Consider the following 26,704-nt stretch of genomic DNA (forward strand, 5'->3'; position numbering starts at 1 on the left):
ATTTGGTGTTCCATTGTTGTTTCTGGTTCCTAGGAGGTCCATCCAATTTAATTCCTTTTAGACTTATTAGCGGTTTGATACAACTGAGTGGCTGGCTAGATCATTTCAGAGTCAACCAAATTGCTCTAAAGGGTTTGAAGTCACATTTAGGCCAGTCCAGGTAAGGATGGCAGATTTCTTTCCCAAAAGGGCATCAGTGAACCAGCTGGGTTGTTACCACAATCAACAATGGTTCAATGGTCACCATTAGAGCTTTTAATTCAGAAAAAAATATAGAACATATAATTTTGGGTCTATTGATTTGCCCTGTTGCTACCGATTTGAAATCACACATCTGTTGTTACCGACCCTTTATCAGCATGCATTTCTTAGCTAGAAGAAACATCTCAGTTGAATTCTGGTGTTTTTCACAGTTTTAAGAAACTGTGAGATAAAACTTCTGCTTTCAAAAATTTTATCACTGAACATCTAAGGGCAAGCTTGTCTCACTGATGACAAGTAAGACCAAACATGAATTGCAAGAAGATAATTTCAGTGCGCTGCTAATTTTTTGAGGTCTTGCACAATGTAGGTGAGAGCCTTATTTGACCTATAATCTTAATCAATCCTACATGTATTAGACCCATCCCAATATCATGATCTGCTCACTTATCAACACTGCTCATTGATATAAAACAGGAACTGCCGGAATATCCTGTTATGGTTTTTGAAAGCTTGATCTTTGAAAGTTTGATACTGCATTTATAGATCTGGGACTTCGGGAGATTTTTGTTTTTGCATAGAATTATCTGTATTTATCTTGATGCATTGCTTTCTCTTGATTTTCACCACTGCATTTAAAATGCAGAACTCTATCTTCCTTGCATAACTTTATTGCTAATGGTTGCTTCTTAATTAATAGCACCCAAATGTTTAGATTAGTGGCTATGTCACTGGACTAATGGTCCAGAGGCCACGACTAATGCACCAGAGACACAAATTTAAATCACACGATGACAGCCGGGAAATTTAAATTCAGAACATTAATTAAATCTGAAACAAAAAGCAAATATCAGGAATGGTGACTGTGAATTACGAATTGTCTTAAAACCTATCTGGTTCCTTTGTGTCCTTTAGTGATGGAAATCTGTTGTCTTACCCAGTCCATCATGTTTGTGATCACACCCACCGGGTCTTAGCGCCTTTACAGGTTGAGGATCCCTTATCCAAAATTCCGAAAACTGAGAAATTCCAAAATCCGCACTTTTTTTCGAGCGTGCCATGCAAGCGCCGTTCCCAATGTGTGCCTCACATGCGCAGTTCCCAATGTTGCGCACATGCACAGTTCTCAACGTGACTGCAAATGCACAGTTCCCAATGTTCTGCACATGTGCAGTTCCACACATGCGCAGTTCCCAATGCACACTGCACATGCGCAGTTCCCAGTACACACCACACGTGCGCAATATATTCTGAAATCTGAAAAATTCCAAAATCCGTTACACTCGGTTCCAAGCACTTCAGATAAGGGATTTTCAACCTGTACCATAATAAAATGTCCTATGTAAATATAAATTGTTGTTGTACTTCAATTCAGGACTTTGCTTTATTTTGCAGGCATGTACTTGGATGACAGTTTCAGAGATATTTTTTCATAATTCTTTCCCCTTGCCCAAACTCCCACTTTTCAGATGATTAATTGTTCAATGTATCCATTTTAAAAAACTTTTTGTAAAAACATTTGATTTTCTCTTTTTTATGTCAAGTCGTTTTATAATTTCGACTTTTGACTTTTTATTCTGTTTTTTTGGTTCATAACTAGAAATATGAAACAATAACAGATTCTGTTCTATATTGTCACACTGTTTAAGAATGTATAGCCTGTTCTTTAAACTTGGAACTTTCTCTTGTGTAAAGTACTTTGCTACTCAAAAAGCCATGCTGTGAAACTATGAAGCAAGTCACCTGTTGCTCAATATGGCATTCTGCTCGGTTTGAATTCATAACTGCAGTTCCAAGGTGGCTACTGTTGGTAGTACAAGTAAATATTAAGCAACAGAACAATTTATATATAGACAGCTAATCACTATTCTCACAAACATTTGTCGAGTATTAACTTGAATATTTTAATTGGTACGTCTGCAAACGTCATTTTCTTTGGAAGATACAGTTATAGAGACTTGTGTAGTTTTAACAGGTCTTTAAGCATAAATAAGTAATTGAAAAATTGAAAGAATAATGTAAAATCATGTTGAAAATTTGCTTAGGTTTCTGATATTACAGATTTGGACCATCTGAGGAACTAATTCTGTTCTAAACCTCCTCCAGATTACAAATATGTTTCTTTAATTGCAAGTGAAGCTAATGAAAAGTGACAATTAATAAGTTTTAAAAATAGCATGTAATGTCATTGCATGGTCAGATATTTGAGGGAACAACAGTTGTGGAACTGGATACTAGGGTTACTTTGTCACTTTTCGTCCCTCTTAATGACATTTCTCGATGGTCAAACTGCTATGCTGTGGACTGACCGAAAGTGAAAGAGAAAAATGAACACACCTTCCTCCATTAATCAGCAACTTTATAAAAACAGTTTTCGCCACCGCTTTGGAGGTTTCCAGAGGTGATACGGGGAGACTATGGCAACAAGTCTAAATAGTGTAACATTAGATTCATGAAATGTCTGTGATACCTCAGGCGCAATATTGTTTACCAATAGCAGCTGTGCGCGAACAATCTTTTACTTTATGGTCATTTCACCATCAACTTTGCTTCCATTTAAATAATTGTAGTAGATTAAGTTCTTGGAATGGCCGCAAGCTGCAACATTGGCCAGAAATCCAAAACAAATTATATTAAAGTCCTTCTCTGAAGAATCTATCAAATATTTTAGAATAAGGAATGATTTACTATGGTACTTTGAATAGAAATTAAATTTTCCTTTTTGAAATTGTGGTTTCCAGCAAGAGGGCAAAGTTGGAATATTCTCAAGGATCAAATCCTCATCCTTTCCAAAGTCTGGTTCCAAAAAGGTGCTTGACTCATGTAACTATTCCACAAGGGTTGGTAGGCTGTTGACTCCCTAACAAGATTTCTGCATGAGCTCAACTAATGTTTGGTTGTGCTACTAATAACATTTCTGAGATTTCTTTCTCTCTGCACTCACTACTAACCATTACAAACATGCAGAAATTAAAGCATGCAAATATATTCCCATCTGCTATGAATTAATAAAGCTTAATAATTCCTTTTAAACATGATTATTTGCTCTTACACCTACTGATGTTGGTCTCATATTTATTATATCTCTTAAAAATGACTGAGTGCCTGGGATGTTAATGAAACATAGCTTACTGTGCTGATATTGAAATATCACTGATCCATTCATGTCAAAGACCAATTGTGAACTCCAATCTGCAACAATCAGCTCCGCAATCATTGTTATAGAGCAACAGATGCCACTCAGGTTATCATTTTAGGACAGTATTACTGTGACAAAGGTCTGAATCTTGCCACAGTCTCAGACCCCCCCCAAAAAAACGTAAAATACAAATTAAGAAAGTTGTCGATAATTTAATAAAATGCTCTTTAATGTAGTGATTTATGTTGAAAAGACAATTTGTCAAGATTAGCAACAACATCACAACTAGAATATTGTTTGTGTGCATCCTATTATTATTCAATCATGCTGCATAACACTTTTCAATGTGATCTTAACTCATGCACTGAATGTCAACATGCCCAGTGACAAAACTCAAGACCTTGAAAATTCAAACTTGAAAATTAACAATAACAACTGAGTGTCTGCAGAACACCCTGTAGGGGAAGGGTGAACGGCCAGCAGTCATGGTCCAGATTCAGTACCAATGACATAGGTAGAAAGAGGGATGTGATCCAGCAGCCTAAATTTAAATTTAAACTAGGTGGGAAATTAGCAAGCTCGATCGCAAAAATGTTAATCTCCGGATTACTCCCAGTGCCACATGCAATTGAGTATGGAAATAGGACGATAAAATAGATTAATGTATTGAGTGAAAAATGGTGCAGGTGGGGAGGCCTTTAGATTCTTGGGACACCAGGACCAGCTGTGGGGGAGCAGGCACCTGTACAGGCTAGACAGGTTGCAGCTAAACAGAGCTGGGATAGAGTTCCTTGTGGGGTGATTGGCTGGTGCTGTTGGGGAGGGTTTCAACTAACTCAGCAGGGGTGTGGGAACCAGGAAATAATATTAGAGAGGAATGTCAAAGGGCATGGAATGCAGTACTGGGAGAGTTAGATAGCACTGGAGTAGGGAATAATAAGTTAAAAGATCGGGGTCAGAGTAAAGGAAAAAATAATAGTCAAAATCTGGATTTCTGTGCATGTATATGAACAAATGGAGTGTGATAAATAGGATTGGACAGCTTGGCCAGCTACAGGCACGGATTGCCATGTGGAAATATGATGTTGTGTTTATAATAGAGACGTGGCTCAAAGAGGAGCATGACTGGATTTTAATTATTCCTAGATACCTATTCAGGAAAGGAAGAAAAGGGGGGAGGGGTGGCGGTATTGATTAAGGAGAGCACTGCAGTGCTGGAGAAAGAAAATATCTCAGAAGGGTCAAGGACAGTATCTATTTGACTTGAGATAAACAACAAAGTACTAATTACATTGCTCAGTGTAGTCTATAGGCCACTAAGTAGTGGGGGACACAGTTTCAAGGAGGTACAGAAATTATAGAACAGTTATAATGGGGAGCTTTACTACTACTCCAGTAAATATTTGGATAAATAAGGGTAAGAGAGGGGAAGAGTTTCTACAGGTGTTTAGGGATATTTTCTTCCGTATGTTTCCAGACCAATGAGGATGGAGGCACTGCTATATCTGGTTCTGGGAATGTGGTGGATAAAATGGATCAGATGTCAGCAGGAGCACATTTAGGGGACTGAGGTCATTGTATTATACATTTTAGGTTGACTATGGAAATGGACAAAGACCAGTCGAGAGTAAGAATAATTAACTTGGGGAAAGCTAACTTCAGTGGGGAACGAACATATCTGGGTCAAATAAATTGGAATCAAGGCTGGCAGGAAAATTAATAGCTGAGCAATCATCTCAAAGAAGAGATGATTTGGGCACAGCAAATGTACATTCCCTTGAAAGGGCAAGGTAGGGCAAACAAACCTAGAGCTCCCTAGATGACAGAAGGATATAAAAATTAAGATAAAGAAGAAAAGGTTGCCTATGACAGAAGTTGCGTAGAATATTCAATTAAAACAAATATATCTTCTATATTTTAATGAAATATAGAAGATTCATTAGAGAAGTGAAGTAAATAAGAGAAACAAAGAGGGAGTATGAAAAAAGACAGGCAGTCAACATGAAAAGAATCCCAGAGAGGGATCTCTCTTCTGTGGGGTTTCCTGACAGGGGGTCTCTTTTTTAGGGGTGTGTGTGAGGAGGGAGACTTCCTCAGGACCTCCTGAGGTCTCAGGGGATTCCTTATTTAGGGGATCTCTGGGAGGTCTCTTCATTTAGGGGGTCTCAGGGGGGGTCTCTTTATTTAGGGTGTCTCTGTGGATTCCCTTTAATCACAGGGTCTTTGAGGAGGGTCTCCTTATTTAGGGGTCTCTGGGGGGCTCCTTATTTATGGGGTCACTGGTGTGGGTGCATTGATGGGGGGTCTGGATGGTGCATTGTGGGAGGGGAGGGTGGCAGTCGGATGGACTTTGGGGGCAACTCCCTTAAAGTGATGCCCCCTAGGCTCACCGCTTCAGGGCCTCGCTTGTCAAGACCAGTAATAATTCTCGCCCATCTGATTCCTGGCCCAGAGAACCAGAGAATCATGCAGGCTTGAAGAATATAGTGCCTGGCCCAAGAAGTGGATGCAAATGTCTCTTACTGATCCATTTGCTTCCTCCCGCTGGCACAGGGCGTGAACCGCGTGAATCGCGATCCTGACGCCAGTGGGGCCCAGAGCATCATGCACCGATCCCGTTTTCTTCATGATGCTGGATTCTCCGCCTCACCGGAGAATTTCATCCATGGACTTCCTAAAGGTGACACAGTGCCACACAATAGATTTGTGAGCAAGGCTCGAGCTTATGGAATAAAAGGGTATAAAATTGGCGAAGTAACAGACAATGGAGAGTAGTGGTTTAAGGATGTTTCTCGTGCTGGAGGAAGGTTTGTCGTGGAGTTTCCCAGGGGTTAGTATTGGGTCCCTTGCTTTTCCTCATATCTATATAAATGACCTAGATCTTGACGTACACAACACAATTTCAAAGCTGGCGGATGACACAAAACTTGGAAGCATTGTGAACTATGAGGAAGATGGTGTAGAAATTCAAATGGACACAGGCAGATTGGAAGGACAGTTAGTAAAGCATAAGATGTCCTTGGCTTTATTAAATGGGGCATAGAGTACATGAGAAAGGCGGTTACATTGAATTTGTACAAGTCAATGGTTCGGCCTCAGCTAGCGTATTGCGTCCAGTTCTGGGCATCGCAGTTCAGGATGGGTGTGAATACACTGGGGAGGGTGCAGAAAAGTTTCATGAGAATGGTTCTAGGGATCAGGAATTTCAGTTATGAAGATAGATTGAAGAAGTTAGGAGTGTTTGCCTTAGAGAAAAGAAGGTCGAGAGGACATTTGATAGATGCATTCAAAATCGTGAGGCATTTGGAGAGAGTAGTCAGCGAGAAGCTGTTCTCATTCGCGAAAGATTGAGAATGAGAAGGCACAGATTTAATGTCATTTGTAAAAGTAATATGGGGCGAAACCTTTTTATTCAGTGAGTGGTCAGGGTCTAGAATGCACTGGCTGAGAGTGTGGTGGAGGCAGGTTCAGTTGAAGCATTCAAAAGGAAATTAGACTGTTATCTGAAAAGGAAGAATGTGCAGGGTTACAGGCAGAAGGTGGGGGAATGGCAGTAGGTGAATTATTCATTCAGAGGGCCAGTGCAGACACGATGGGCCAAATGGCCTCCTTCAGCACCATAACAGTTCTCTGATTCTACGCTAACAAAGAATGCTGGAATTACTCGCAGGTCTGGCAGTATCTGACAAGAGTAAAACAGTCATTGTTTCAGGTCAGCGATCTTGTTTAAACCCGTTTCTCTGGGCGTGATTAGCTTCATCGTGCCCAACTTGGTGACGCGCCGAGGTGGTTGAATCCCGCGAGAGACCTCTCGCAAGATTCGCAATGCTCAATTTCTTGCAAGATTTAAAGAGATCACATGAGATGCTGGGCGAGATCCAGATCAACATATTTAAGTAGCCATGAGGCTCATATCTGCATCGTATTCTTCCCTGGCCTGGGTACTAACAACCTCACCATGCGACTGTTAAGCATTGGTTTCCACAAGTGTGGACCAGGTGTAAAGGTGCTTGGGGGTGTCTCCCAGGCCATTAGAGACCACTGGGTGGTCGGGCTCTGGGCTGGGTGGTACCCTGGAATTCCTGATGGTACCTGGGTACCTTGGCACTGGCAGATGAGCATCCTGACAGTGCCATCCTGGCAACATTGTCAGGCTGACAGTGCCCGGGTGCCAGATAGCCCATGCCAGGGATTGGGCCCGGGTGTGCCTTGCCCTTAACAGTTGGGGTGAGGGGGAGGCTCGAGGACCCACTAAGAGGTAAAGTTAGATGCAGTAGGGGGTCCAGAGGCCCCGGTGGGGTGGCTGATGGGGGTTGAAAGATCAGGGCGGCATTTAAAAATGGTGCCCCCATGCACGAGTAGACTCCAGCACTGGTGAGTCGAGTTCACCAATGGAGGAAATGAGGTAAGTGGAGCCTTGGTGGGGCATTCCGTGCCGAGGCCAAAATAAATGGCAAAGTCCTGTTAAATAGCGATGTCTTTCTCGGGGATGCAGGCACCCAAAATGGGACTCTGTTTTTTTCTGCGTTAAATCACACCCTCTGTTTCTGTCTCCACAGATGTTGCCTGATCTGCTGAGTATCTCAATTATTTATGTTTTTATTTCTGTCTTTCAATTGTTTTGCTAAAATTAGAGGAGCCTACGCTACTAGTGTCATGTCTCTGATAACTGACTGCTGGGAAAGTTGGCAAAAGCTGCCAGTCCAAAAAGGGGCACATCATCCAAAAAGAATATGGGACTTCTTATAATGAGGCCATTCAGTTTTGCCTAAATCTATTGAAAACTGACTGTAAATGCTTCTATAGGTACATAAAAAGTAAACTTTTGGCTTTGACAAATATAGGTCCATTTCAGGCAGTGTCATGGGGATTTATATTGTGGAACAGAGAAATGTCAGAGAAGCTAATTGATTACTTTGTGTCAGTCTTCATTAAGGGTACGATAAATCTCCCAGAATGAGAGATTTAAGGGACGAGGGAGGATGAGGAACTAAATTAAATTTGTATTGGTAAGAAAGTTCTGTTGGAGAAATTTTTAAAAATGAACGTTGCAAAGTCCCCGGGACCTGATGCGCTGCACCCCAGATTGTTGAAAGAGGTAGCTATGTGTGGTGATCTTTGTGATCAGGATGGAAAGCGTAGTGTTCACAAAGACACCTGAACCGATGTTCATCAACAAAGCTGAATTTATTTACACTACTTAAATTAACGTTCAACACTTATTCCTATAGTAAACAAATAGATTATATTAAACTACACTCACCCACACTATCTTTATACTCTAACTGTAACTATATTCTATCTTCTCTAGCTCTACTATGCACTTCATTTCAGTCTCGTCTCTTCTACTCCACTCTCTCTCCCAGAAGCCTAACTGTCAGTGCCTTTTATAGTACTATCCCTAGCCCCATCGAGTGGCTAATTGTAACATGACTCGCCCAAGGTATTGAATGTGCATACATTTCCTATTTAAAGTTATCACACATCATGTTTGCAATTACAGAGGTATATTTGTGAAAGATTTATAAATGTAAACGATTCGGCGGTTTTCTATGCCTTGTGGAGCTTCTCAATGGCATAGTATTGTCATTGGAATTTACTTTTACATTTGACAACAAAGCTTTAGGAAAGTCAATGGCAGGAAGTATTGGTTCTTGACTTGTTTTTATTCTGTGCTTGTGGTGTCGATTTCTCGTTTCCTGTGCCCAAAAAACCTATTTGCTTTCTGTTTTTTTGAGCAAGGACCAACTCTTCTAGACTGTTGGAATGACGCTTTTTTCTAGACAATGTCCTTTTCTTCCTGGCATTTGTGCCGTCATGCATGAGCTTGGCATGGTCTAGACACGCAACTGTCTGTGTCATCACGAATGGTCGATGTTTTTCACACACTGTCCTGCAGTCCCTTGCTCGGTTGCCATTTGGATTTGCTTTCCATACTGTATGGTTTGGCAAGTGTGACTGCAGGTCCTAACGCATTGTTTCCATTGAATTGCAATACGTTGGTTAGTTGCCCTCTGGTTTCAAAGTCGTACCTTTGTGTAAATTCTGTTGTTCTGTAGTTACTCTTTGTGTTCTCAAGATCAGTTCCGTTTGGCTTATCTGATTCATTTTCAAAATTTTTACGATCCAGTTTCCTTTGGATTATCTGATGGACCTTTGATCTCTTTAATATCAGTTCCCTTTGGATTATTTGACGTATCTTTGAGCTCTTTGTGCTTCTCATCTGGAGTCTCCAAGGTGTCATTTTCATGTTGGCTGTTCACAATTGATGTGCTCTCAATTGATCTATTCACTGTTGCACTTTCATTGTTAGCCTCTGTACAGTCCAGCTGAGATGCTGTTGTCCTGCACAGCTTGTATTCTACTTGTGATCACTTTGTCACTAGTCGCAAATAAACTAGATAGACCTTCATAGTCTTCTTCTTATTGATCATCATCTGTTTCTTTACTGTGCTCATCGGATGATTGTGGCACCAAACCTCGTGGGCAGTTACAATAATCCTCTGTCTTCACGCTGTCTGGAAGGTAGTCATTTAAAGAGGTTCAGGGCTTCACACGCATTCGCTCCCAATATGGACTCTCGCATTGTGTCCATAATGGTGAATTGCACAATGTGACTTTGATTGTGCACCCATGCTTCTAGGTCACATACCACTAGCGTTTCAATCGCATTCTCATTGTAGTCGATCAGCCGTTTCGGTCGTTAAAAAACTGTCGGTTGAACTCTCAGGCGGTTCAAATCAGAGAGGCTGAGGAAATTGGCACTCGTTCCAGTGACGAGTTTGAAGATGTTAAATGTGCATTCAACATCACTGGAATTGTCCATTCATCTAGATTTGGAACAATTGTGATTGGGTTTATTTTTTAAGCTTCTGAAATTTCCTGTGGACCTTTGTCTACATTTTCAATTATATCCATGTAGAATATATCTTCCAAATCTAATTCATCTTCTATGATGTTGAGTTTATCTTTTTTATTTTCAGATTTATTAAAATTTGTTTCTTCTTTCATGCTTAAAAAATGCTTGTTCGATGCTGCAAACGTCTTGTTCAGCTGTTCATTAAAATTTAGCCCTTGTTCTGCATTGCGAGGCAAAATGGTTTAACTTGGAGCACTTTATTTTAATTTTTTGTTTGTAAATTTAGAGTACCCAATTAATTTTTTCCGATTAAGGGGCAATTTAGCGTGGCCAATCCACCTGCACTGCACATGGAACATAGAACATACAGTGCAGAAGGAGGCCATTCGGCCCATCGGGTCTGCACCGACACACTTAAGCCCTCACTTCCACCCTATCCCCGTAGCCCAATAACCCCTCCTAACCTTATGGACACTAAGGGCAATTTAGCATGGCCAATCCACCTCACCTGCACGTCTTTGGATTGTGGGAGGAAACCGGAGCACCCGGAGGAAACCCACGCAGACACGGGGAGAACGTGCAGACTCCACACAGACAGTGACCCAGCGGGGAATCGAACCTGGGACCCTAGCGCTGTGAAGCCACAGTGCTAGTCACTTGTGCTACCATGCTGCCATCTTTGGGTTGTGGGGGCGAAACCCACGCAAAAACGGCGAGAATGTGCAAACTCCGCACGGACAGTGACCCAGAGCCGGGATCGAACCTGGGACCTCAGCGCCGTGAGGCAGCAGCGTTACCACTGCGCCACCGTGCTGCCCCACTTGCCGCACTTTAAACAGCTTTTTCCAAAAGCTGGGCACTTTTTTCTTAAGTGGCCGTGGCCAAACACGGGCATGTCATCAAACTTCTCATGCGCAGAACGGTTGTCGCACGGAGTGCTTTTCAAGTGCGCAAGCGCAACATTGTCGTGCGCATGCGCAGAATGGTCATCTCCCAGATCACATTTTTTTCTCAACTTCGCATGTGCTAAATGACCTTATTCCGAAGTGCGCTTTTTTTTTTTCAGGTGCACTTGCGCAAACTGGCCTTCTTCTGTAGCGCTCTGAGTTTCTAGCTGTGCCACAGCTACAACGGCATCAACCACGATGTGTACTTTCGGTCCACATTCCCGCATCGATATTTCTGAACATCTATTTTTAGATTCTTGCAACATTAGTTTCTTTTCTCTGAGCAGTTTTTTACTGAGGTTTTCATTTATGTGAGGCTCACAATGCTGATTAAACTTTTCAATTACCACATCAAGCTTATATTTATCATCCTCATTTTCAAAGTTAAATGAACTAAACAAGTGTATAGTTTGTGGTCCAGCTAGATTTAGGAGGATCGCGATTTTACGCCGATCAGGAGCTGACTCTAACACGGAGGCAGATAGAAAAACTTTGAACTGTTGCTTACAATCCTTCCAATTTAGGCTTAGTTTACCATACATCCAGAAGTAATCTGGTGCCTTTGTATAGAGGTGAGATGATTTTTCTTTCTTCTTGTCTTGAATTTGCTCTCTATTCTTATTGCTTACTATCTAGGAATGCATTTCCTAGTACCATGTAGTGATCTTTGTGAGGTTGACTTCAGGATGGAAAGCGTAGTGTTCACAAAGACACTTGAACCGATGTTCACCAACAAAGCCAAATTTATTTACACTACTTTAATTAACATTCAACACTTATTCCTATAGTAAACAAATAGATTATATTAAACTACACTCACTAACACTATCTCTATACTCTAACTGTAACTATATTTTATTTTCTCCATCTCTATTATGCACTTAATTCCAGTCTCCTCTCCTCTACTCCACTCTCTCTCCCAGAAGCCTAAGAGTCAGTGCCTTTTATAGTACTGTCCCTAACTCCATCTAGAGGCTAATTGTAACATGACATTAACTCTTCACATGCTGTACATTTCTATAATGCCACACTATGGAAATAGTGGATGCACTACTGACCATCCTCCAAAGTTGTGTAGATTTTAGAATGGTTCCTAAAGATTGTAAGGCAGCAAATTTCATTCCACTATTTAAGAAGGGCAGGAGAGAGAAAAAATGGAACTATAGACCTCTTAGCATTACATTGGTAGTAGGGAAAGTGCTAGAATCTATCACAAAGAATGTAATAAATGGACACTTGGATATCTCATTGGACATAGTCAACATGGATTCATGAATAGGAAATCATGTTTGATAAATCTGTTGGAGTTTTTTAAAGATGTTATTTTTATGGACCAGGTTTTAGAGAACCCCAAAGTGTATCATGTAGTTCACCTGACCCACAACGTTTAATAGATTGTGGTATGGCGAGCACACGGCCCACTCTACAGGTGTGGTACAGCAGAAATGGAAAAGTATTTTTTAAAGCAAAACAATGTTTATTCTATGAACTCAAGTTAACCTTTTTAAAACATACAGTGAACATCTTAGCAACCATCAATTCAAATACAACCCCCAAAGAATACAATACTAAGTAATCCTTAATAACTTCCCAAATAACATCCAGAACACAAAAGAAACACCTTTTAACAGAAGCACATCAGGTTTACATTCACTACTGAAAACAGTTATAATTTTGAATTCACCAAATGATCAAGAGACAGTCTTTTCATGGCAGAGAGATCAACAGTACACCTGCTCTGTCTGGCTTCAGCTCCAACACTGAAAACGAAACTAAAACACATCCTGCAGCAACCAGCCTAAAATGAAAGTAAAAAGCTGACAGACAACCCAGCTCCACCCACTCTCTGACATCACTGCAGTAATAAGCACCCATTTCTTAAAGGTACTCTCACATGACATATTAATAGGTCTGCAAATGGTGTCCTCACAGTCAGGATCACAATTAAGCAGTCTGGGAACGGTATCTTTGCAATCAGCATCATACTGAAATGGTCTGACGGCACAAACTAAAACATGGGGGTATTATGTCACTGTTGTCACTGAGGCATGGCTGAAAGAAGGGCAGAATTGGCAGCTCACTATTCCAGGATATGGGATCTTCAGGTGAGAAAGGGAAGGTGGTAAAAGAGGAGGGGTGTCGCAATTTTGATCAGGGAATCGATTGCAGCAGTCAGGAGGGACAGCATCTTAGAACACTCTTCAAATGACGTCATAGAGGTAGAACTTAAAAAAACAAAATTGAGCGATCGTATTGCTGGGAGTGTCCTGTAGGCCCTCTAATAGTCTGAGAAAAATAAAAGAGCAGATATGTAGAAGTAATAGGGTAGTGAAAGTGTGGGATTTCAATTTCCCCAACATTAACTGGGTAATCATAGTATTAAATGTTTAGAGGGAGTAGAATTCTTAAAATGCCTCCACGAGGTCTTTTTAAGCCAGTACACAGAAGGTCCTGCAAGAGAGGGGATAGTCCTGGACGTAATTTTAGTAACAAAGGCGGGCAAGTGGTTGAAGAATCAGTGGGGCAGCATTTTGCAGATAGCGACCATAACACCGTTAGATTCAACATTGTTAAGGAAAAGGACGTAGGTAGGGTTCTAAATTAATACTTTGTGTTGGTGTCCATTAGTGAGAGGATTGGATTGGATTTGTTTATCGTCACGTGTACTGAGGTACAGTGGAAAGTATTTCTCTGCAAGCAGCTCAAACAGATCATTAAAGTACATGAAAGAAAAGAAAATACAACAAAATTACATAATAGAGCAACACCAGGTACACAATGTAAATACATAGACACCGGCATTGGGTGAAGCATACAGGAGTGTAGTATTAATCAGGTCAGTCCATAAGAGAGTCAGTTAGGAGTCTGGTAACAGCGGGGAAGAAGCTGTTTTTGAATCTGTTTGTGCATGTTCTCAGACTTTTGCATCACAAAAGGGACGGTGTGTGTATAGAAATCAGGAAGCAGGACTGTAATAAAATTAAAGAAATTAACATAGACAGAGAGGAGGTTCTGAGTGGTCTGGCAGGCTTAAAAGTAAACCAATCTCCTGGGCCAGATGAAATATATCCCAGGCTGTTAAGTGAGGCAAGGGAGGAATTAGGAAGGGCGCTGGCAATAATTTTCAATTCCTCTCTGGCTACAGGTGAGGTGCTGGAGGACTGGAGGATAGCCAATGTGGTACCATTATTCGAGAAGGGAGGAAGGGATAAATCAGGAAACTGCAGGCCAGTCAGTCTAACCTCCAAATATTGGAAGCAATTCTGAGAGATGGAATTAATCTACATTTGGAGATGCAGGGATTAATCAGGAATAATCAGCATGTGTGACCAACTTGATTTAATTTTTCAAAGAGGTGACCAGGTGTGTAGATGAGGGCAATGCATTTAACATGGTCTACTTGGATTTCAACAAGTCTTTTGATAAGGTCCCAAATGGGAGACTGATAGTGAGGGTAAGAGACCGTGGGATCCAAGGAAATTTGGCACATTGGATCCAGAATTGGCTGAGTGGCAGGAAGCAGAGGGTAATGATCGAGGGGTGTTTTTCTGATTGGAAGCCTGTGTCCAGTGGGGCAACGCAGGAATCAGTGTTGGGACCCTTGCTGTTTGTGATTTATATAAATGATTTAGGCTTGAATATTGAAAGGTTGATCAGTAAGTTCACGAATGATACAAAAACTGACGAGGTGGTAAATAGTGAGGAGGATAAAGACAGGCTGGTCAGATGGACTAATCAGTGGCAATTGGAGTTCAATCCGGATCAGTCTGAGGTGATGCACTTGGGCGGGACAAACGAGGCAAGGGAATACATGATGCACGGCAGGGCCCTGAGAAGCACTGAGGATCAGAGGGACTTTGGTGTGCATGTACACGGTCCCTTAGGGTAGCAGGGCAGGTAGATAAAGTGGCTGAGAAGTCATAATAATAATAATCTTTATTAGTGTCAAATTTAGAGTACCCAATAATTTTTTCCCAATTAAGGGGCAATTTAGTGTGGCCAACCCACCCACCCTGCACATCTTTGAGTTGTGGGGGTGAACCCACACAGGCACAGGGAGAATGTGCAAACTCCACACAGGCAGTGACCCAGGTAGAACCCGGCTCTTCAGTGCCATAGGCAGCAGTGCTAACCACTGAGCCACCGTGCCGCCCGTAGGCTTACATTAACACTGCAGTGAAGTTACTGTGAAAATCCCCTAGTTGTCACATTCCAACGCCGGTTTGGGTACAGAGAGAGAGAATTCAGAATGTCCAATTCACCTAACAAGCACGTCTTTCGGGACTTGTGGGAAGTAACTGGAGGGCCTGGAGGAAACCCATGTAGACACAGGGAGAATGTGCAGACTCCCCACAGATACTGACCCAAGCCAGGAATTGAACCTGGGTTCCTGGTGCTGTGAAGCAACGGTGCTAACCACTGTGCTACCATGCCGCCCATATGCTACACTTGCCTCTATTAACCGACGCATAGAGTTTAAGAGCAGGGAGGTTGTGCTGGAACTATATAAAATGTTGGTTAGGCTCCAGTTAGAGTAGGTGGTGGAGGCAGAGAATCTCATGATATTTAAGAAGTATTTAAATGTGTGCTTGTGATGCCAAGGCCAAATGCTGGAAAATCAATTTGAATAGTTAGGTGGTTCTTTTTGACCGGTGCAGATGTAATGGGCTGAAGGCCGTTTTCTGTGCTGTCGACCTCTATAACTCTATAATAGAATTGATAAAGGGAATTGGTGGACATCATGAATTTTCAGAAGGCTCATGATAAAATTCCCCTCAGAAAGTTAGTTGGTAAAATGAAAGCACTTGGGATAGGATATAATATACTGGTATGGATTAATGATTGGCTAACAGGCAGAAACAGAGTCATTCTCACGTTGGCAGGCAGTGGGGTACTGCAAAGATTGGTACTTGGGCCCCAGATGTTCACAATATATTTCAAAGATTTGGATGTGGGGTCAAATGTAATATTTCCAAGTTCCGGATGACGCAATTAGGTGGATATGTGCTTTGTGAGCAAGATGCAAAGCGGCTTCTAAAGGATTGGGTTAGACTTAGTGACCAGAATTTGAACCCCCCCCCCTCCAGCCCCCTCTCATAGTGGGTTCTGAAGCAGGCAGAGCATGAAATTGCATGGACAAAATTCCCTCCAACTCCGCAACCCTCTCCGATCTGGGCACGATTTGATGCTGGAGTGGTCAGGGCTTCCAACTGGATAATGATCTTTATTAGTGTCACAAGTAGGCTTACATTAACACTGCAATGAAGTTACTGTGAAAAGTCCCTATTGGCCACATTCCGGCGTCTGTTCTGGTACACTGAGGGAGAATTCAGAATGTCCAATTCACCTAACAGCACGTCTTTCGGGACTTGTGGGAGGAAACCGGAGCACCCGGAGTAAACCCACGCAGGCACGGGGAGAACATGCAGACTCCGCACAGACAGTGACCATAGCGGGAATCGAACCTGGGACTCTGGTGCGATGAAGCAACAGTGCTAACCACTGTGATACTGTGCTGCCTAGATGCCCGCCTTTGCCCCAATCAAGGCCCTTACGTGCCACTTTTTAAAAATTTGTTCATGGGATGTGGGCATTGCTGGCTGGGCCAGCATTTATTGCTCACCCCTAAATGAGGGGGCATTTAAGAGTCAACCACATTGCTGTGGGACTGGAGTCACATGTAGGCCAGACCAGGTAAGGGCGGCAGATTTCCTTCCCTGAAGGACATTAGTGAACCAGGTGGGTTTTTACGACAATTGACAATGGTTTCATGGTCATCATTAGACTTTTAATGTCCAGATTTTAGTTCACATTTCACCTGCAATGCTGTTCCTGGAATGACCGGAGAGCTGCAGGCCAACCTGGTTTGCTGGCAGCTTTTCAAGGTAGGACTTCCACCCAGTGCCAGATGGAAGTCCGGCCTTCTGCCAATCAACATTTGTTAAAGCTTGAAATTACATTGGGGCTGCTGGAGCCGGTGGGGATATGTTCCCCGTCAACTCTTCGGATGGTAGCCACCTTGTGCCCTCCATCCTAAAAATCCAGACCAGTGAGGGAGCAAGAATATGGCAGATGGAATATAATGTGGAAAAATGTGAGGTTATAAACTTGGTCGGAGGAACGGATATGCAGGGTATTTCTTAAACAGTAAGAGATTGTCCAAATGTACAAAGGAACCCGAGTGTCCTGATCAGCAGGTCACTGATAGCTAATTTGAAGGCGCGCAAATATCACTGTGGGACATGCACAATCCAGCGTGTCCCATCGCGAAAAATGTCATGAGGCCTATGGCTGATCAACTGATGAGGCGGGGGGCCACGCAATAAGGCCTGAATTCGCAGCAGGAAACACCCCCTGTCCCCACCACAGGGCTTAGTCCTCAAATTGAAAATTCCACCTTGAATAATTATTAATATGAAGAGGGAGCTCCCTAGTGGTTGTATAAAAATGGTGACTCAGAAGAAACTGATCACGTGCTGCCCTCTGCTGTTACGGATGGTAAAGATAGCTCATTAAACATACCCTGTGTTTAATTTTTAGCTTTTTAATCCAAAAACAGTCTTCCTGCTTATCTACTGTGACTAGTGAAACTATTATATCAATTCCATACATATTTTCAAAGTGCTGCTGCACATTGCGGGAGCATGTGACTTCACCTCAGTACTGAACTGAGAGCTGACTGCCAATAACATCTTCTACTAGATACACCAATCTGCCACTGGTAACCCATTTGCACGTCTTGTCTCATAAATATAACACAGATACAAAATAAATCACTTCTGGAGAGAGCAGAAGTTATTTTGTCCCCAATTCTAATATTTTAACCATGCTCTCAGGATGAATTTGGACAAGGTCCAGATTCCGATACATCCATCCATTAAAAGTTCAGATGGCTTAATTACAGATTACTGAGAAAAGGATAAGAGTTCCACAAGCACAGGACCTTGCTTCTAAACAGACCAATCGCACATAGAAGAATACCTGAGCCTGAGTCTTCAATGAAAGAGAACAAGCGCAAAATATCGGGCCTTCATTGCGGAATGAGTGAGACAAACCACAGAATAGCAGTTGTTTACCAACATGTCTGGAGATAATTAGAGTGGGATAAGACAAGGATTTGAAAATAAAGGCAGGGATCTTTACTGAGGTACAGGGAACAACCTGGGAGTGTAGAACAGAAGTTTGGGGCGGCAGTACTCCAGATTAGATTAATTTTGTGGAGGATGAAGATGGGGAAACGGTTGAGGAAAACGTTTGAAAATTTATCCCAGTGGATAATAATCACATGGTTGAAAATGTCATCACAAAGAGATGGGATACAGAAGTGAGTGGCAACATTCAATCATGATGCCGAACTCAATGTGGCAGAGGAAACTTAGCTGTGAGTAAAAGAAAATTGAGGTTGAACACCCAATGTTGCAATCTGATTAAGTACCCAGAGGCACTATATGTTTAGTGTCAGAGATGCTTGTGTTTCTGGGAGACACACAGGAAAGTTTATTCAATAATGTGGTGTAGGAGGTTTCGACTAAACCAGAACTTCTTGTTGGATTGAGAGTTGAGTAGCATAAAAGGGTTTAAAATGGATAGGAGTAACTTTTGAAGAAAAGGAAAGGTTGACATAGGCAGGTATGATGAGATCAGCAGGGGAACTTTGGTGGTCAGGAATTGATTAAAAATAAGGTTGAAAGAGCAGGCCGTGGGAGAGTTTCGGAATATCAGAGGCTGGATTTTCCATTGCTCGACCCCAATAGCGGGTTCCCCGATCCGGCAGAGAATGGAGCATTGGCCAACAAATGGGATAGGTGCCAGGCACCAATTCTGTTCCAATACTCTGGTCCCCTGCCGGTGGCGGCAGCAAACAACATGGCCCGCGCTGACGGTAAGATCCAATTAGGTCATTTGCACCCATTTGCATCTGATTAATGGGCTGGAAGCCCAATTCTCCAGCCCCAGTGATGCTCCAGCCTTCTCAGTTGGGATTCACGTGAGCGTGAATTGGTGCAAGTATTTCGGGGTGGGGCCTGGGTGCCATGGCTATTGAGGGGGAGCAAGGAGGTAAGCAAATGTTTCAAACCCTTCTGTCTTGCTGGAAGGGTGTATGCCTGGACCTCTCGTAGTAGCACGGAATGACTTGTTGGCAGTTTATGGATTCGGGGTGTCCGCCTTGGGATGGGGGTGTCCAGACTAAGACCCCCATTTAAACCCAACCCCCTAGCTTCAACTTGCAGGCTCCTGGCTGTTGAGACTGCTGTCTGCTGACAGTATCCTGCAAATGGTCTGAGCACTTCTGATCATGTGGAAACCAGCCCAGGCTCCACATAACACTGCAGCATGTGTGGTGCTCACCAGAGGGTGACCCAAGAGCTTGATCGCTAACATTACTCACCGAGGTGATAGTACCTGCGATGGTACAGATGACAGCTATGATAAAATGTTGGTGTCATCCCCTGAGTCTTGCTCCGGAGTATACTGCGGGTCTGGATTGGGGTCTCTGACCCCAGACAACCTGGCCTCATCTGATGGTGATCCTGCAAGACAAAAGACATGGGGTGAGATGTTGGGAAGGACTGGTCTGTGGGAGAGGGGTGACTCACTTGCTATGGCAACATCTGCATTGCATTGAACTCTCACCTCTATGGCACATGCCAAACCCGCAGCCAGTGCCTCCTCCTTGGCCTCCCCTGCGGGTTGCAGGGCCCTTCCTCATAGGGGGTGTGCACCTGAATATCTGGGATGCCCTCGCCCTTCTTCTGGCACTCCCCGAGGCTTTGAGCAGCTTTATCCTTGGGGACACAAAAAGGACACTGTGAGATGCTGGGACACATGTTTTATAGGTGTTTGTAGCTGGCGGCAGGTGTGTGCAAACCTTCTGGCCAAAGATGACAATACACATGGGGTTTCATGGAGGGTGGTTTGTAAGGGAGCTGCAGGCAGGTGGGGTGTTGTTGGCCTCTAAGGGATTGGGGACAGATGTGAGGGGTAGGGGACAGGAATGATACCAGGGGCACAGAGGTGGTTACTCACCTGATCTGCTCTAAGGAGATTGTTCATCTTCTTTTGGCATTGCATGCTGGCCTTCTGGTGAGGCTGGCAGCACTCCAAGCCTCTGCCACCTCACCCCAGGCCTGGTTCAATATAGCGGGCTTGAATCTCCACCCCACCCAGGGGAAGAGGGTGTCCCTCCTCTCCTCAGTGGCGTCCAGCATCCAGTCGATCTCCAACTCCAGGAACCTTGGGGCAGTCTTTTAGCAGCCATCTTCTTGGCTGGAGTGACGGTCTGTGGTGAGTGGAGCACTTTAAAGCTGCTCCAGTGTGTCAGGCTGTGGACGAGAATCCTATATCCAGCGAATCATTCACCAGCGGAGCGGGGAATAATGCAGGCTGCACATGGGCAGTGTGCTGGACTTTGCATGCACTGAATTTCCTTGGTCGGCGCTCCTGGCAGGAGGACATAGTTCCCCCAATTCTACCCCGGTGACAGCACTTAGTCTCCAGAACAGAGAATCCAGACCCTGCAGATATTTTACTTTGTGGGAAATAAATCTGCTGATGACTCAGGGAGAAATTGCAGAGTACACAGGGTTGGGGAAAGTTGGGAAGATGTTAGGAAGATCCATTCTTCATAGTAATATATCCCTACCAGAGCAGTACTCACCAGCTTCCAGTAAACTACAAATAAAGGGCGCGATCCAATGCCCATGCTGCACCTGAAAAGCAGCTCACCCTGGCACAGCGTGGCCGGTAGAAGCCGAGAGACCCCGCTCCCGGGATCTACCCAGCTCGCAACACCTTACGGGATCCAACGGGATCTCGCAAGACGATGCGATGTGAGTGGGTGGGATCACTTTTTGGCAAATCTGCATAACAGAGCGAGCCAGCTAATCTCGCACTAATGTGCAGATTCCCGAGGTACCTGAGGCTTTGGGATTCATTCCCTTCGCCTCGGAGACCTTGGGCGAGCACCGTTCAGCAGTTCAACACCAGTCTCCACAAACGGGGACCAGACGAACGGCGCTTGTGGAAATCTCCCAGGGGATCCCTAGCTGCATGCCCTTTGGGCAGGGTGGTACCATCTCGGCACCCTGGCAGTGCCACCTGGGTGCCAGCCTGGCATGGGTGGGGGTCAGGGGTCACTTCAGAGGCCTCGGAGATCGGAACGCCATTTAAGAATGGCATCCTGATCTCCCACTGCACTGGGGAGTTCCGGTGAACAGAGCTCCCAGTGTATAAAACAGGGCTTTGTGTGTCCTTGGCCGCACGTTCCCCGCTGAGGCCCCTTATACAATGCGAGTTGCATTGTATAGCCATGTGTTGCTCAGCACTGTGAGCCCAGGAAACACGCAGCTAAACACGCTCGCTATGGGACTTTGTTCCCAATTAGTTGAATCATGCTGCTCGTCAGTTAAAACTTCTCCATTTATGTTATTTTGAACCTGATTTTCTGATCAGTAAAATGAAATGGAAATAAATCATAGTGCAGTCAAACATATATTAAAAAAAATCAATGTTCTTTTAGTCATGCTCTGGGTGGCCTTGCACTGGTTCTTCATCCACTTCTGCTTTTATTCACTTCCCTACACTGAGCTTGCATTTCAGGCAATGACAACAATTGCGGCACATGCTTCATTTACATGCTTAGAGTGAAATGGTCTTGAGATTTCTCCCCCCCTTTTTAACTGTAATAATAACAATAAACCTCGAACTAACAAATAAACACATTAAAATATGCCCTGTTTCTTATTGTTGATTTATATTTCTTTAGAAGTCCCCCATGGCTGATCGCTGTGTTAGTGCAGCAAATCTTAACCCATACATGCCCAGGCCCAACAGACTGGTTGGAGGAGCAGACGCAGGTGAGCCATGATATTGTTTTCATTTATTGACAGTTACAACTATTTATTCTGCTGTGGGAAAAAAAAGAGTGAAATTTTCACTGTGGAACAAAAGTACATGTTACTGTTGCAAACATTTTCACGTCTTTGCAGATTTGACATTGGCTATCAGAATGAGTTTTCAGAAGGGATATGGCAGTCTGTGACGTCGGTAATGTTTTATCTGTACACAAGGGGAAGAAAACCTTGGCTGCGATCTTCCAGTCCCCCCGTGGCGTGCTTTCCGTCAACAGAGGCATCTCTCAATTGGTCACTGGTGGCTCGCCCGACCCTTCGCTGAAAACCTCCCGCAGGGGGGGCTTCTTCAGCAGGACTGGGAGATGCCACTAGCTGGAAGGGCTGGAAAATCCCACCCCTTATGCCTGACTCTGTTAGAAATCCTGTTTTATTTTTCCATCCGACACTATCCAAATCTATACAAGGTTATTTGCCTGAGGTGGGGAACATATTCTGTCCAGCAGCAACCACGAAACTGTAGTTTCCCCTTTTGGCACAGTTTAAAAATAAGATGTCTTCCATTTAAGACAGAGATAAGGAGGAATTCTTCTCTCAGAGTGTTGCTAGCGTTTGGAATTCCCTTCCACAGAGAGCAGGGCAGACTGAATATATTGACGGCTGAGTTAGATTTTTGATCTGCAGGGGAGTTATGGTAGCAGGCAAGAAAGTGATTTTAAGGTCACAATTAAACCTTATTGAATGGCAGAGCACACTCGAGTAGCCAAATGGTCTACTCTTCCCATTTTTTTATGATCTTATGGTGGTCTGATGGACAAGAAGACGAGTCGCCACCACCGGCTCAAGTGCAATTCGGTAGGGGATATAAATGCTGGCCTTCCCAGAGGCACCACCCTCCCGTGAAAGAATAAAAGAAGTTCCTCGCAATAAATCCGTTGACCAGTCGATTTTAGTCATGTACTAGAATATTGCATCCTGCTGGCCTTGGCTGTCAGATTATTACATCTACTTCGATTAATTGAATTGATTCATCTCTTCCACTGCATTGATTAAATTATTATTCTTGGCAAGGCAGGGATTTTATAATTCATTTTCTGCAATTTGCAAAACATCCTGACTCAAATGTTCCATTTTTTGTTGTCTCCATGTCCATAGATGGGGGATTAAAAAGAGGATGGGATTAGACAAAGAGGATGGGAGATTGGACAAAGAGGATCGGGGATTAGACAAAGGGGATGGGATTAGACAAAGAGGATCGGGGATTAGACAAAGAGGATGGGGGATTAGACAAAGAGGATGGGATTAGACAAAGAGGATGGGGATTAGACAAAGGGGATGGGATTAGACAAAGAGGATGGGGGATTAGACAAAGGGGATGGGATTAGACAAAGAGGATGGGGGATTAGACAAAGAGGATGGGGGATTAGACAAAGAGGATTGGGGAGTAGACAAAGGGGATGGGATTAGACAAAGAGGATGGGGGATTAGACAAAGAGGATGGGGGATTAGACAAAGAGGATGGGGGATTAGACAAAGAGGATGGGATTAGACAAAGAGGATTGGGGAGTAGACAAAGGGGATGGGGGATTAGACAAAGAGGATGGGATTAGACAAATAGGATAGGGGATTAGACAAAGAGGATGAGATTAGACAAAGGGGATGGGATTAGACAAAGAGGATGGGATTAGACAAAGAGGATGGGGGATTAGACAAAGAGGATTGGGGAGTAGACAAAGGGGATGGGATTAGACAAAGAGGATGGGGGATTAGACAAAGAGGATGGGGGATTAGACAAAGAGGATGGGGGATTAGACAAAGGGGATGGGGGATTAGACAAAGAGGATGGGATTAGACAAATAGGATAGGGGATTAGACAAAGAGGATGAGATTAGACAAAGAGGATGGGATTAGACAAAGAGGATGGGGGATTAGACAAAGAGGATTGGGGAGTAGACAAAGGGGATGGGATTAGACAAAGAGGATGGGATTAGACAAAGAGGATGGGGGATTAGACAAAGAGGATGGGGGAGTAGACAAAGGGGATGGGATTAGACAAAGAGGATAGGGGATTAGACAAAGAGGATGGGGGATCAGACAAAGAGGATGGGGGATTAGACAACGGGGATGGGATTAGACAAAGAGGATGGGATTAGACAAAGAGGATGGGATCAGACAAAGAGGATGGGGGATTAGACAACGAGGATGGGGGATTAGACAAAGGGGATGGGGGATTAGACAAAGAGGATGGGATTAGACAAATAGGATAGGGGATTAGACAAAGAGGATGCGGGATTAGACAAAGAGGATGCGGGATTAGAAAAAGAGGATGGGGGATTAGACAAAGAGGATGGGATTAGACAAAGAGGATGGGATTTTAGCTCATTCAAAATCCAACCACTTGTGCAGAGTTAAAATTGGGATCATGGAATTGTTAATTCCATTCTTTCTTCAAGTGAAGCAAGTCGGGAATGTCCCAGGAAGCCAGCACTCCGACGGGTGCCGGTGTCCAGGACTCACCTGAGCCTCTGGCCGATGATGTGCCCCTGAGCTGCTGCAACTGCAAAGGCAGAGTTGCGAGCATCAGGAAGGGGTGACAATATCAATGCTCATGTCTCTCATGTCTGCCACTTTTCTCGAGTGATAAGGATGCCAAGGGCTGATAGAATGTTGAGAGCCTGTCCACCTCGTACATAACACGAGGACCCCTGACCTCGGAGGGAACAGTCGTAGCTGAGATTTGTCATCCCATCTGAACCTCATGATGAGCCTGTCAGTGGCAGGATGGGTTCAGCTCTCTGTTAGCCGGGAGTCAAACATAGCATTGAGGGCGAGAGGAGAATCACTCTGTACTCAATGCAAGTTATCATCATTCTCCTGCAGCGTGCAACCATTGATTTTAATGCCCTGCACATTAATGTGGAAACCATCATAATGACCTCCTGCAGGCATCACATTAGTGAATTAATATTGACTCCGTGGTGGGAGAGCTCCTTACTCCCTAGTCCTGGCCATTTGCAGACGGAGATGCTACAAGGGCATCACTAAATATGTGCCCCATTCGGGGCCTGACCATTGCCTGAGGTCCTTCCTCCTCCTCCTCTGTGCATTGGCCTTCACCACCCTCCTTGACCTCCTCCTCACACGAGGAGATGTGGCACACCTCCAGCTCCTCCTGGTCCAGCTGCTCTCTCCGCTGCAGTGCCAGGTTGTGCAGAGTGCCGCCATCTATAATGATGTGTGATTCCTTCTGGGGGCTGTATTGGTGGGCTCTCCCTGACCACGCATTGAGCAGTCAGGTTGTCTGCTCGACCAGCGTGCTCGTTGACACATGAGCCTCGTTATAACTTGTGTCAGCGGATGTTTGTGACCTCCGCACTGGCATCCTCAGCCACCTCCTGAGTGGGTACTCTTTATGTCCCCAAGGAGCCATCCCTCCTGCCACTGTTCTCCCTCAAAGACAGCTGGGATCTGTGAGTGCTGTAAGATGTAATTATAATGGATGCTTCCTGGGAAACGGGCACACACCTGCATGATGTGCATCGTAGTCACAGACGATATGGACATTGAGGGACTATCCCTTGCGGTTCATAAATGGTGCCACCATGGAGACCGCAGAGCCACATGGGGCCGTCAATGACACCCTGCACCTGGGCCATGCCTGTTATGAGTGCGAAGCCCATGGCTCTGGCATCCTGGCTCGCCTGGTTCCAGTCCAAGTGATGTGCATCGTGACCTCCCTTATTTACTTGTGTGCGGCTGACTGGGATATGCTTCAAAGGTCACCACCTCTGCCCTGAAATGAGCCGCTGGATGGAAGTTCAGAGTGGCAGGAGCTTTAAGAGCCACAGGCAATGGGTGATCTCCCATTCGATGTGGTGCCAACTCTTGCATCACCTGGCACAAGCGGCCCACCATCCCTGAGACAAATGCAGTCTTCTCCAGCACTGGAGCTCTGACATCTGGAAGTAGGAAGTTCAACATCTGAATTCGTTTGGCTGACATAGTCTCCTCCAATGCTCCACCATCTGTGGCCCTCTCCGGGAAGATCAACAGCCTCCCCCTTTGCAGTTCACTGTTTCTGGACAAATGCAGCATTGATGTTGCTGCTGCTGGTGGTTGATCACAATCAATAGAATTGCCTACTCGACTGGCACCATGATTCTCGAGAATCATAAACTGAAAGGAAGAGAACATCATAATGAGTTAAAAGTGAAAGTGAAAATTGCTTATTGTCACAAGTTGGCTTCAAATGAAGTTACTGTGAAAAGCCACATTCCGGCACCTGTTCGGGGAGGCTGGCTGACAATGCCCTGACCCTCAGCCCTCTCAGCATCTGGGACATCCACCCATGCGCTCCCCACTTTGTGAGTGCTTTTCCACTCAACCTCACTCCCACCCTTGTCACACGACAGCCACTTGTCCATCGTTGTTCTTCTGACCTCCACCTGAATGAAGTACATTGACTCTTGATAATCTCAGCAGTCCCTAACTCCCCCCAAGCATGAGGTGTTAGGGTAGTCGAGTGCATTCAATGGACCAGCGTTCCAACCTCATGGGGGACCTACACGATGCCCCCCACCCGCCATCACGTTGAATCGGGTGTTTGATGAGACACTTTGCCATAATGCCTTGCATTGGGGGACACATCTGTGTCACCACTCTGTTATGTAGACACGCGTATGAGCCATGGAATTCAATGCTTGGGGGC

At 44.2% G+C, this 26,704-nt stretch overlaps 1 protein-coding gene across 5 annotated transcripts in view; it reads left to right on the forward strand.

The window, feature by feature from the left end:
• Nucleotides 1–26,704, forward strand: part of syk (spleen tyrosine kinase) — a 458,870-nt gene that overhangs the window by 390,063 nt on the left and 42,103 nt on the right. For 3 of the 5 annotated variants that reach the window (XM_072516816.1, XM_072516817.1, XM_072516818.1), the window contains 2 exons: nt 2,943–3,011; nt 21,912–22,002. In XM_072516816.1, coding sequence (XP_072372917.1) covers nt 2,943–3,011; nt 21,912–22,002 — 160 coding nt within the window. The remainder of the gene's footprint in view (nt 1–2,942; nt 3,012–21,911; nt 22,003–26,704) is intronic. The other 2 variants (XM_072516819.1, XM_072516820.1) reach the window with 2 other exon arrangements.

Source organism: Scyliorhinus torazame, chromosome 9 (assembly GCF_047496885.1).
Source record: "Scyliorhinus torazame isolate Kashiwa2021f chromosome 9, sScyTor2.1, whole genome shotgun sequence".
NCBI classification, from domain to species: domain Eukaryota; kingdom Metazoa; phylum Chordata; class Chondrichthyes; order Carcharhiniformes; family Scyliorhinidae; genus Scyliorhinus; species Scyliorhinus torazame.